General features: G+C 46.2%; 1 protein-coding gene across 1 annotated transcript in view; it reads left to right on the forward strand.

The window, feature by feature from the left end:
* The first annotated feature begins 3774 nt into the window (after positions 1 to 3774).
* The window catches only part of NXPH1 (neurexophilin 1), a 270124-nt gene continuing 261832 nt past the window's right edge, over positions 3775 to 12066 (forward strand). The window contains exons 1-2 of the mRNA XM_006911945.1: positions 3775 to 4565; positions 5464 to 5627. Coding sequence (XP_006912007.1) covers positions 5574 to 5627 — 54 coding nt within the window. The 5' untranslated portion in view covers positions 3775 to 4565; positions 5464 to 5573. The remainder of the gene's footprint in view (positions 4566 to 5463; positions 5628 to 12066) is intronic.

Here is a 12066-nt window from a genome sequence, read left to right on the forward strand (position 1 = left end):
TATAATAAGGATGCCACTGTGAGTGTAGATTCTCATAAATCAATGACGCTAAAAACATTTACAAATTATTTATATAAAAAATGGTATAATTAATACAACTCAATCAACTCTTAACCAAGAAGAGAGGTTATGAGGGTGGAGCAGAGAAGAAATACACAAAAAAGGCCTTGGTTCAAACCCATAAAAATAGTTGATTTAAAATCTTAAAAATGCACTGAAAAAATATCTTCTTTTAAATTGTTGATATCTTTGGAAATTATAATGCAGTTTACAATTGTTATGTGTGAATTCGGTAAGGTTTTTAAATCGGAGATGACTTCACATTTAATCATAGAAACTTAGAATGAAGGAATTTTAGAATTAGAAGGGACTTTAGACATCATCTAACCTTTTTTCCTCATTATATAGGGGAAGGTTCTGGGGCCAGGGGAATCTTCAGGCACTTACCCAAGGTCCTACAACAGGCAAATACCGGGTTATACTGAAGTCAAGACAGAAGGACAATACATGCTTTGTAAGTTTTTTGCTACTTTTAGGAGGAGAAAATAGGTACTAAGCAGTACTATGTACAAAGTGATATAATTTGCCCTGAAACTTAACAAAGACCACAGCTGGGTGCTTCATAACAACAGTCTTTCTGTTTCCACTTGGATTTTGGGTAAAAGATGATGGAATTCATGCATTTTAAGATAGATTCATTTTAAGACAGAGTTTTATAGAACTCAGACTTAAGCTCTTTCTTTTTCTCTTCTCCCAAGCCCCCAAATAACTCATACTTTTAACTTCTGCCCTCCTTCTCCCCTTCAGAAAAAGAGAATCATACAAATGAACCAAACCAAATCAACCAAAACAGCTAATTACAGTTAGAATTATCAGTATATTTCAGATGAATTCTAATTTAAATTTCTTCTGGTTTTCAGGAATATTGTTTACTATCAATGCTTCCTTTTCAAGTCAGCCCATTTAAATTCTTTTAAAATGTATATTTCCTGGAGAGAAATATATATTATTGCTTTATACTATTCACTTCAGATCAGATCAGATAGACTTGGGGAAAAGCAGAGAACAGAGGACTGCGTTTTACTGTGGTTATCATTCATGCTAAGTTTATATGTGTATTGAGTTGCACCATACACAAAATTTGGAGAGTGATTTCTGAAAGAATTCTCAACATGAGTAAAAACTAAAAAATTGATACGAATACAATTCTTCTTAAAGATAATCACACTTTTGTTATCCCGGTAAGGCTGATTGCAGATGTATTACAAGAGTGTATTTTAGAGTAGGGTAATACTTTCAACAGAAGAATGTATAAGAACCATGCTCTTATTGTTTTTAGTTCTTTTTAAAGCAAATGATAGGAAAAAAAGAGGTGAATAAGCCATCCCCAACTATTACATCATTAAAATTAGATTTGGCATAAACAGTAATTAAGTTTTTCAGTGTAACAGCTTAGCATCCTTTTCTGATTGACTACTACAGGAAATGAAGACTCCTGCAAAGATACTAAAAAGAAACAAATGACATTTCACTGCCCTTTTATATCCTAGGTCAAGTGTCTCATAGGATCTGGTAAGAGTTGAATGTCTGGGCAGAAGGTCTCAGGTCATTATCATAAAAAGCTCTTTGGCACCCTGTGTCATAGAACAAAGTGTCAGGCCAGTTCCCATTACTAGGTGCCTGTGGTGCTTTTCTTAAATAATCAGTCCCATTCAGACAGAGATTTTAAGGTCCTTGATCGCCTTTCTATTTCAGAAGAAGTAATTTTTTTAAGGCTAAATGGCACTGGAGGTAGACTTTTTGAAGTCAGGTTTAGAAAAGAATGTGGTATAGCCCAAAGCTGGCCTGATTCTTCTCACTTTTCCCAAAGGTCAAATGCAAGTTCAGATCTGATAGCAGTGTACTTGGGCATCTGGGTAGAGGCAAGCAACATTGACTCCCACTCCATACTCAAGCCCGGAAGGGCCTGGGAGCTTATACAAATGGGGATCAATTTTAGGATGGCCTCCTAAATCCTAGAGGGTGGAATCGGACAAAACTTCCCTTGCCTTACTTTTACGCTTCAGCCTCAGATATGAGTGCCCTGAGACATTTGTTTTTCTTCTTTAAACTTTTTAAGAGCTGGTAAGTGAAGATAGCCAAGATAACATTGCAGCGATGCTATATATAAATGAGTACTTTTTCTAAAGTGCATTTTTCAGAGTCCCAATTAGAAAATGTGTTCACTGCCTTACTCTGCATATGCCCCACTGAATTCCAAGAGGTCACAGCACCGAGTACAACTTTGAGATTAGAATTGCTTGCTCTTTAAAGAGCTATTTTTAGCTGGAAAGGAGAGTGTAGGCCTCAAAATGCCTGTCAGGTATGTCCTACAGTGGGGATCTAAATTGAAGGTCTGATTCCAGGCAAAGGTCTCAGTGGACTCCTCCATTTGGCTCCAGAAAAGGGTGGTTCTGCTGATTGTTACTGCTGTGTTGGGAGGTGAGAGGTTAGGAGAGTTCCCTACGGGAACTCAGCCTGTGGTTCCCCCCAAACCTTTTGTGTAGAGCATACATTGTATCTGGGCCCCAGGCTGACCAGAGCAAAAACCACAGAGCAGGAAGTGTCCCATAACCATGCTCTAGGAAAAAGACTCTTTGAGACTAATTAAAAATCACAATTCTATTTTGACCACACCAGCTCAGGCCCCTGAGATAAATTTCAATCCAGCTCTTACAGGTTAATATTGAATTATCATTCTTCAAAGTGTGCACCATTCAGGGCCAGGCTCTGGTGAAGAGCAGGCTTAGAGAGGTAACAGGCAAAGTAGGGGGAAGAAAAATGCCCTCAGCTGCTCTCGGACTTGTGGACTGAGTCTGGGCACGCTGAGGAGGCGCTGGCAGCCGGAGGCACCGGCACCGGAAGGGATCTCACCAGACACGAGTGAAGCTGGCCTGAGCGTTATGTGCTGGAGAGGGCAAAGGGGAGAAGAAAGGGAACAGGGTTGAAAGGGAATAGCGGAGATGAAGTAGAGACACATGTACAGAGATAGTGAAAGAGTCAGAAATCCCGAGAAAGACACACACAGAGGTAGAAAGACACCAAGGACAGTCTTGGAGCACAAGAAAGCCGGAGGAAAGAGGAAGATAGATAGATAGATAGATAGATAGATAGATAGATAGATAGATAGATAGATAGATAGAAAGAAAAATATACTGAGATAGTGACAGCTAGGGAGAGATTGAGAAAGAGACAGAGACAGACAGCCAGAGTCAGAGCAAAGAAGCCAGGACTGGGAGACGCTGGTTGAGTAGGAGATGTCAGAAGAGAGGGAGGCGGCACAGCATCCTTTCCCTTGCGTCCCCCTCCACCACCCGGTAGCCACTTTCCCACCCCGTTCAGCTTCTCGCTTGGCCCAGCCCGTGGCGAGGAGTCAGTGCACAAGGTCGCCCAGTCCTCTCCGCTGTCGCACGCTGAATGGCTGGAGGTCCGCAGCGCCCCCGCCTCGGGCCCAGCAGCCACAGGTCTGAGGCGCCTCGCGTCCGCGCGGGAGGCAGGCCAGGGAGCCCTGCACAGTTCTGCACCCATCCCCGCCCTACGCACCGCCCCACTACGCTCCCCGACACTCCTCTGGCGGCCGCAGTCTTCCTTAAGCCCCCCGGGGAGGGGGCGCTGTGGCCAACCAAGATACCGAAGGAGCCAGTTCTCCCCGGGCCCAGCCCGCGGAGAGCCTGGGAGCGAGATTTACACCGGGTATCAATTAGTCTCTGAGGCACCGTTTACCCACGCGCCGATGTAATTGCCCGTGTTGGGGAGATAGGCGTGCCGAGGCGGACCTACGAAGAAAGCACCACCCGGTCTGCGCCGCGAGCCCCAGCGCTCTCCAGAGCGTCCCCCAGTGGCTGGGCAGGACCACGGACGGCGCCTGCGACTCCGCTGGGGAGTAGCTTCCCGGCTTCGCGGCTTCCCAGTGTCGCGGGTAGAGGCACAGCTGCTCCGTGCACCAGGAGCTTCCAGGTTTTCTCCACCCCACCCTTCTCTCAGAAATTCGGACTGCCTCCAACTGCCGTGTGGCTTTTTTTTTTCTTCCTAAAGGCTCGTGTCTTATCTCTCAAGTTCAAATTCCGAGGACTTGTCCAGTTTCCTCCCCTTAAGTCATTTCCATCGTCCTTCGGCAGCTTCCGGAACCCGGGCGCCCGGGACTGCTCGTCCCAGAGCCAGCGCCGGCAGTCCGGGTTCGTCCGGCGCAGGAGTCCGGCGCATTCGCCTCTCTCCCTCCCTTCCTTTCTTTCTCTCCTTCCCCTGCCCTTCCCTCTTCCTCTCTTGCCTCTTAAGTTTCCTGCACCGTGAATCTAACTGTGTCAAGCCTAGGCTCCGGTGGAACCGACCCTGAGCGCGACCCGGACTGGGACGCCGACTCTGCCGAGACTGGACAAGGCAGCGGGACCGGTCCGCGCCGGAGCATGGAGACGAAGCGCCAGGGAGGGCATGTCCGGGGAGCTGGAGACGCCAAGCCCGAGTAAGCTCCTCCATGGAGCCTGCCCAGCGCGGTCTCTGCTCACCGGATTCGCCCCCAGTCGTGTGTGGTACGTACGCTTTCACAGCCCCGGAGGGAATACTTTGGGGCGGGGTGGAGGGGCACCAGGAAGGGACGGCGGAGAGGGCCACTGGTTGGGGAAGAGTTCGCTTGGCGGGTGACCCTCACAGACCTGGGCAGACTTCGTCTCTAGAAGTTAGCACTGGCTGTGCCCCTTGGTTAGAAAAAAAAGTAGTGCCAGAGAAGTGTGTGTGTGTGTGTGTGTGTGTGTGTGTGTGTGTGTGTTGTGTGTGTGCGCGCGCCCGCTCCCGCGCTATCTCTGTATGTGCGGGGAGCTCAAATGGGTAAACTGATCCCGGCTTTCCTGTTTGCAAATTACATTCCGTTTCCCTACCCCCACCCCGCCAAATGTGTGGAGATACCCAGCACCTAATCTTGGTCAGCTTTACCTACCCTTTCCTCTTCCCTCACCCCCCTCGCTCAATCTCTCCCGCTCGCTCTCCTTTTTTTTCTCTCCGTTTCTCTCTGCTGGTGTGTACGTGTGTGAGCACTGCCAGGGCTGGCAAAGAACCAGCCGCCGCCTTTAGTCCGAGCCGCCCCGCTATCAAACACTAGGGCAGGTCTTGCTGCCAGAGACGCTTGGGCTCCGAACCAGCCTGCACGCGGCTTTGTGCCCTGCCACCTCTTGTCTCCACAGCGGGGGAACTCGCACCCGAGGAGCGAGGGGCGCAAGGAGCCCCTCATCTTCCCAACCTCCTGCCCGCCTGCCTGAGGACCGAGCGCTCTCTTGTTTTGGGCGCTGGATTTACTCGCTTTTCAATTTTTCCTAACCCCCTCCTCCGGGTTTTTTGGTCCACCCTACCCACCACGACCCCCTTTTCCCGCTTGTTCGCCAAGCCTAACCTTGCCCGCGTGGTCATGGGATGTCTAATTTCATTTGTATCTAGGCTGCTGAGAGCGCTCCTTGCACTGTAAAGTGGATGTCAGGTGGATCTATGTTTTTGAAGGAACAAAGACTCAGCGAAGGCACCGCCGAGGAAGTTTGAGACGCGGGAGGATGCAGGCTGCCTGCTGGTACGTGCTTCTCCTCCTGCAGCCCACCGTTTACTTGGTAAGTCGCTGCCAATCTCGCGCCCCCGCAATCTCACCCTGGCCGTGAGGCCAGGCAACTGGGGGCGCGCGGGAGGAGGGTGAGACCGCCAGTTCAGTGAGAGCAGCGTTCTTAGCGACTGTGTTGGAACAACTTTGGCAAGCTGGTCTCCGGATCCCTGCGGGATTTCCCGGGGTTCCTTCCCATCCCCATTTCCTGCCTCAGTTCCCCCCTCTCCTGTGTGTGATTCTGAACAGCGTCCAGGGCACCCTAGACACCCAGAAACCGAGGAGATAGTGGGGCGGGATGCTTATGACAGGAGCGGGCAAAGAGAGGGGTGGAGGACATGAACTCTCATTGATTCACCCATAGAGTTTAAACGAAAGGAAATGGAGGTGGAGAGTGGGGAAGCACAAATCTACCCAGGTCTGTGACTTTGAAAGTGAACCCACCACTTAGCCCCTCAAGTTTGGAGATGTGCACATAACTCTCACTCGGAGGGTTCAGACAGGACAAGTTTAACATCAGTTAGGAGCATCACAAAGATCAAAGAGTTAGGGCAGAGATGCTCCAGCAAATACGTAGCTGGTCCACTTTAATCTCTTAATCTCTCCTTTTCACCAAATAACTGAACCTCAGTTCCAGTGCCGTGATCCTTACTAGGGAATGGCAGATCTTGTTGTCAAAAAGTGAATGTTAAGCAAAACCACGTCCCAGTCCTCCCGGAGCCGTTTTCCGGGGGTAGGGGGGTGTCTGGACTTCGCATGTTGTTGTACCTAGGTGGGGGTGGGGTTGGCGAGGAGCACTTTATTGTGGTGGCAGAGGATTGGCAGCTGTGAGCACCCCGCAGAACCAAGACGAAGTTGCAATTTCTCAAGTCTAGCTTCAGGGAGGAACTAGGGACACTCGCATCGTGCTGGCGAAGTTGTGCTCTGTGCACAGACCCCCCCCACCCCCCACCCCGTATTAACCCATGCTGCGGGAGCGCTCTGAGGGGCTCCGTGTGTTCTAAGTAGCAGCAAAGAGCGCTGAGGCGGCCTGAGATCTCTGATGGGGCTGGATAAACGGGATGGGGCAGGGAGTGCTGTTCCTTAATTCTGAGAGCTTCAGAGCCCCCAAATCTGGGAGGGAAAGTGTTGCCATCCCTGCAATTGAGAGCATTTCCCAGCCGTCGCCCTCGTGCATGTGACCTCAGGGCTGCTAGTTGTGTGAACTCTGTGTATATTAATGAGTGCAAGTATGCGTGTGTGTGAATATGTATGTTAGGGTGTGTGCTTTTAACGGGTATCAGCTTCAATCCAAGAACCGTTCGTGTTGCCTGTCTGCACCTATATCGCTTGACCATGGCAGTCGCGGACGCCAGAGGGCGCTGCGCGCCAGTGTCCTCGTCTACCGGATGCTTTGGGGTAAACAGGTGAAAGCCGGGGCAGCCAATCCAAAGGAACAGCCTTCCTGACTCTGTCACTGAAGTCTGTGCCTTACCTGGTTGGAACGCAGACGGAATGCAAAAAAGTGTCCTTCCAATTTCCAATCTTCAATCATTCTTGCCCTAACCTGTGTCTAGTAGTAAACATACTGACATTGAGAGACCTGAGACTGAGGGCAAAAGTTTAGCCAGAGGAAATACAGAAGGAAAAGGTAAAGGAAGGGAAAAGGCCGCAAAGTGAAGGCTACAGAGGGAGGATATTAACCATTCCCTCCATCTTGGAAACCCTTCTGCCCCTCCCCTCTGCATACCTTTACGCACGACGTGAACCTCGGACTTACTTAATGTCCTTGGACTATGCACACACACACACACACATACACGCGCGCGCGCGCGTACACACACACACACACACACACACACACACACACGCACTCACGCATGGCAAAGGCTAGTGACTGTGGTTCAGTTTATTGCTTGGAGCAAGTATTTCGATATCCCGGAAAATAATCTATCAAATGCAGAAGTGAAATCAATACGTTGTGTTAAATTTTAAATGTGTTTGTTGGCAGTTAAACCGTTTTCCACTCATTACAACAACAGTGCTGGATTTATTCTAATGCACTGCGTTCTCAACAACAAGCGCATTAATTCTCCTTTAATTGTAAACTGGGAGCATTTGAAAACCATTTAGTGTGCAAATTATGCTGATTCAATTACCGTTTAGTTACAGACTTCATTACCTGAATGCCTTTTGGCAATACAGAGAAAGGAGACAATTTTTCCACTTTCACTCAAAACAATACCAAATGTGAACAATAAAATAGAGAAAGCGATTTAGAAGTCCATTCTTTTCTCTCCTATTTAAAGTTGTTTTGTGCGTTGGGGATTAGAATCCACCAGCACCACAAAAACAAAAGGCTGGTGGCTGTGACCCAAGGCAGTATTTCCAGGGATTGTAATCCCATAGTTATTTGCCAGCAGAATTCTGAGCCATTATCCTGGAGGAGCAAGAAGCTGATTTTTATTATGGAAATGAATTTAAAAAGGTGAATTGGATAGTCAGACAGTTTGGTTTTAGGCAAGTAAAGAAATGGAGAGCCTTGATTAAAGCTCTAGGGCAATGAGACAGACCAAGAAGGGATCAAAGCTTCTTTCTCCATCTATTTTACTAAACACGAGACACAGTAACTGTGTTATCATTTATTTGTAGCTGCACCTCGGAAAATCTCAGACCTTTGCAAGCAACTGCAAGGTTGTCAGGAGATGATTCAAGTTGCACTCATAGAAGGCAGGAGTGGGAAAACCATTATTTTATTTTATTTTATTTCCCCCACCCCCTTTGAACTGATACAAGCCAGAGAGGAGTTTAATAAGAAACATTCCGGCTTTATGAGCTCACACCACAAGTTTAGTGAGGGGGCACTCTATTTATGCATTGCCTCCTAGCCGATACCACAGTACACCTTTCCCTTTAAGCTCCTGGAATTCCAGTTATGTTTCCCAAGGAGTAATCACCACATTATGCCCAGGAAGCAGGATTTGTTTAAGTATTCCCTATATAAAAATATTTAGTTTTCTGCTTATAGAGAAATACCTTAAATACTCTCAAATTTGGAAAGAAAAATTTTAAATGAAAAAGAGTTATCTAGCAGATCAGGTCTTCATAGTTAAGCTACAATTGCCTGCCTGTATTTGGTTGAATGTTCTCAGGGTATGTCTCTCGGCTCAGGGTTCTTTGAATGCCTGTTCTAGATTAAGGATTTTGAATCTTTTTTGTGCTTAATGAGAGATGGGTATGTCCTGTTTCAAACTAGAAGCTTATTTTAGTACTGCAGTGGGAAGTTAATTAGAAATATGTCTGCAAAGTTACATTCTGAAGCATATTAGCTAGGATACCCAAAAATCACCAAGAGGCCAATTCTGGCCATAACTGCAAGGAAGTTATTATTATTATTTTAAATAAAGACAAGAGAATCACTTGTTTACTGAATATTGTGTATTACAGATTTAAAAGTTTGAATTCAGTAGGAGAGAAACCTATGTCATAAAAATACTTGTTAAAAATAAAAGTTCTGCAATTTTTATTCTCCTGTCAGTTCTGGACTGATTCCAGGATAATTTCAGTATGATATAATGGGGGTAACAGGACTATAGCATTTTAACTGAATTGAAGCACACAGTGAATGAACTAGGGAAATGTAGTTTCTGGCTCTGAAGCATGGGGGTCCTAAATTGAGTTATTCTCAGTGGATCAAGCTGTGGGACAGGCCAGGGCACACAGGGAGAGCATCTCGCAGCAGAAAGTAGAGATATCTTGTTTGGGGGCTCACCTGTGGCAATTCTCAGAATCATGAATTGAGTCTAATGAGTGCTCAATGGGCTTGTCAACAAAAAAGTTACTCAGAAATCAAGTACAGAGAATCTGGTAAAGGGTTGAATGATGTTATTGTAGTTAGTCACACATCCACTATTCTCATGAGAAGAGGCTCTCACCCTCCTATTTACTTCCCATCAGTTCTGGTAGGAATTAAAACTGCTAATAATCTGGTTGCTTTTTTTTTTTTAAACAAAACACACAAATATAAACAAGAATTGAAATTTTTTCTAAACCTTGGGCTTATAAGTCATTTTGAATAATCTATCTTTCAAATTTAGGGTGTCCTTAAAATGAGTTCCACACCAATTGTTTACTAGAGATTAGAGAGTGATTAATATATTCAGGGAATATTACCTCTGCACTAGTTCAAAGCCAGACCATTTGGGTAAATTCCAGTCATTATGAAGGCCGTTAAGTAATGTGGAAGCTGAGGGGGCAGGGAGCAGCAGGAGACCGAACACTAATATCTATCCTTTGGACTAGTTATGTGTATTTCCCATCCTTTGAAAATTAAGCCAGTTGCCCACTGAAAATTTTAGTCAATTAGAGCTTATACTTGAAAAGGAAAAAAAGTACATTACCTCAGAGTGGCTATTCAGTGTTCTCTATTAAGGCCAGTTCTTGGAGGTAGTACTAAAATTCCCCTACCTCGCAGCATTTTCCTGACTCTCTACTCCAGATCAATTTTCCTGCTATAGGATTAAACCTAGAATTTTGAAGGCTATGGCCTAGCTGCACAACATGAGAATTTATCAGTCCCAAGACATATTCCAGGGCTCTGCAAAAGGAGAAGTCGTGTAGCTGGGCATGTCCCTGAAATGCTCAACTCTCCATTGACCAGGAAAGCAGCTCCCTGGGTGTGTAGGAAGTGCTTGGGTGGGTCACCCTTCTGCCTCACTTCCAAGAGGGATTATCGTGGCCTGGGGCCTTCCAATGATAGCTTCGGGGAAACTGCCTTCAGTATTAGAAGGAGAGAACCAGAATTGCTCCAACTTTCTCAGCGGTATTCTCTGTTCTCCTGGAAAGCCATTTAAGTTCGTGGTTCCTCTTTGTGCGAAGTTGATTTCTATTTGGCTTTGAATTGTTGAAGGCTATTTCCTCCTAATGAAAGTGTTGTCTGGGTGAAAAATATATCAGGTGGCAGGGAAATTGGTTTATTTTTTTGAGATAGGTGCCCAATGTCCTACTTTTCTGGGGGAAGATTTTCTGCAGGCTACAGAAATTGACAGCATTGTCTAGGTAATAACCATCCTTGACAATATTTTCAAAAGGACATTTGAGTGATGAAAGCATTTGGATATTGCCTTTTCAAATAAGCAATTTAATGTTTTAGGGTACTTTGAATTTATAGGGGGTGGGAGAGAAGGAGCCACGAATTTTGCAAAGGGATGGCTTCCCCATTTTGCCCAGTCCTTAAACACCGAGGTGCTTGTCAGTTTCGCTTGGAATCCGGAATCCGAAGAGCCCTTGGTGACTTTGGATGTTGCTGCGTTTGTATTAAGTGTCAAAAGGAAATCCTGAGAATAAGGAATAACATGCTTCTTGCACTCCTCCGTCCATAAAGAAAGCCACTGTAAGATCTGAAAGTTTGTCTGCTCTCAAGTGGTGAGTTAGGAAGTGTGCATTCTATTATTATTATTACTTTTTTTTTATTTTTTTAAAGAAAGTTCTTGGCTTTGATCCGATTCAGGAAAGTTCTCTTAAAGCAACCACATCCTTTTGGAGCTTCGGATCTCATTCCAAGGCCTTAACAGTCCTGCTATTTTAATTAATAGAGGGAGGCGGGCAAGTCAGCGGGCCCGGTGCCATCGGTGCCATCGGGTCAGCGGCTTCCTGGATCAGCGGGGTGGCTAAGCAGGTCTGCTCTCTTGCCTTGCCCTGCATTCTCCTAGCCACCATACGTCTGGTCCTGCAACGTGTTTGCAGGAACTTGCAGTCTTGATTTATCTGCAACTTAAGCTCCCAAACAGCTCTTTTTCTGTATGTCAGCACTAACTCCTCCCGGAGCTTGGTAAACGGCGCACGCGTTTTTCTGCTGCCGATTGGCATGTTGACGACTCCGCTTGAAGGAATGTGACAATAAAGTGGGAAACCAAAGCTTGGCAAGCACTTAATCAAGGATAAAAAGGTTCCGCTGTAAGGATGTCACTCAATTTATTGTGAAAGTCGAATGAATTACGTTTAATGAAAGTGCTCCCCAGATGAATATTACCAGCAATTTCCTGAGTTGGCTCTGTCAGCTCGAGATGAGGAAATGCCAACCCAGATCAGAAAAGAGCGCTCATCTCAATTACTATGCAAGCTTTCCAAGAGCGGCTTTTTATTGAGATGATATATATTGGTGGCTTCTTTATGCCCCTCCGCGCGCCCAGGAGCGCGTTTGCGCATTTTCCAGGTTTGACGTCTGCCCTCGCAGGTTGCTGGCTGTTGTTTAAACTTCTGATGAACACCCTGCGTTTCTGCCGTGAGCAGAAAACCTAATTACCTCCTCTGTAAACAGCTTTCCCTAGTATATTTTGTTTACTACGGAGGTGGGGACTGACGGGAAGCGGAGTGGGGGCAGAGATAATTCCCTTACTTGGGTTCCCTTTGTTATAAGAAGTCCCTTGGGCATCTAGTGAGGGGTTCTGGAAGTTGGAAAACAAAGTGGCGCT

The sequence above is a fragment of the Pteropus alecto genome, unplaced genomic scaffold, assembly GCF_000325575.1.
Source record: "Pteropus alecto unplaced genomic scaffold, ASM32557v1 scaffold21, whole genome shotgun sequence".
In the NCBI taxonomy this organism is placed as follows: domain Eukaryota; kingdom Metazoa; phylum Chordata; class Mammalia; order Chiroptera; family Pteropodidae; genus Pteropus; species Pteropus alecto.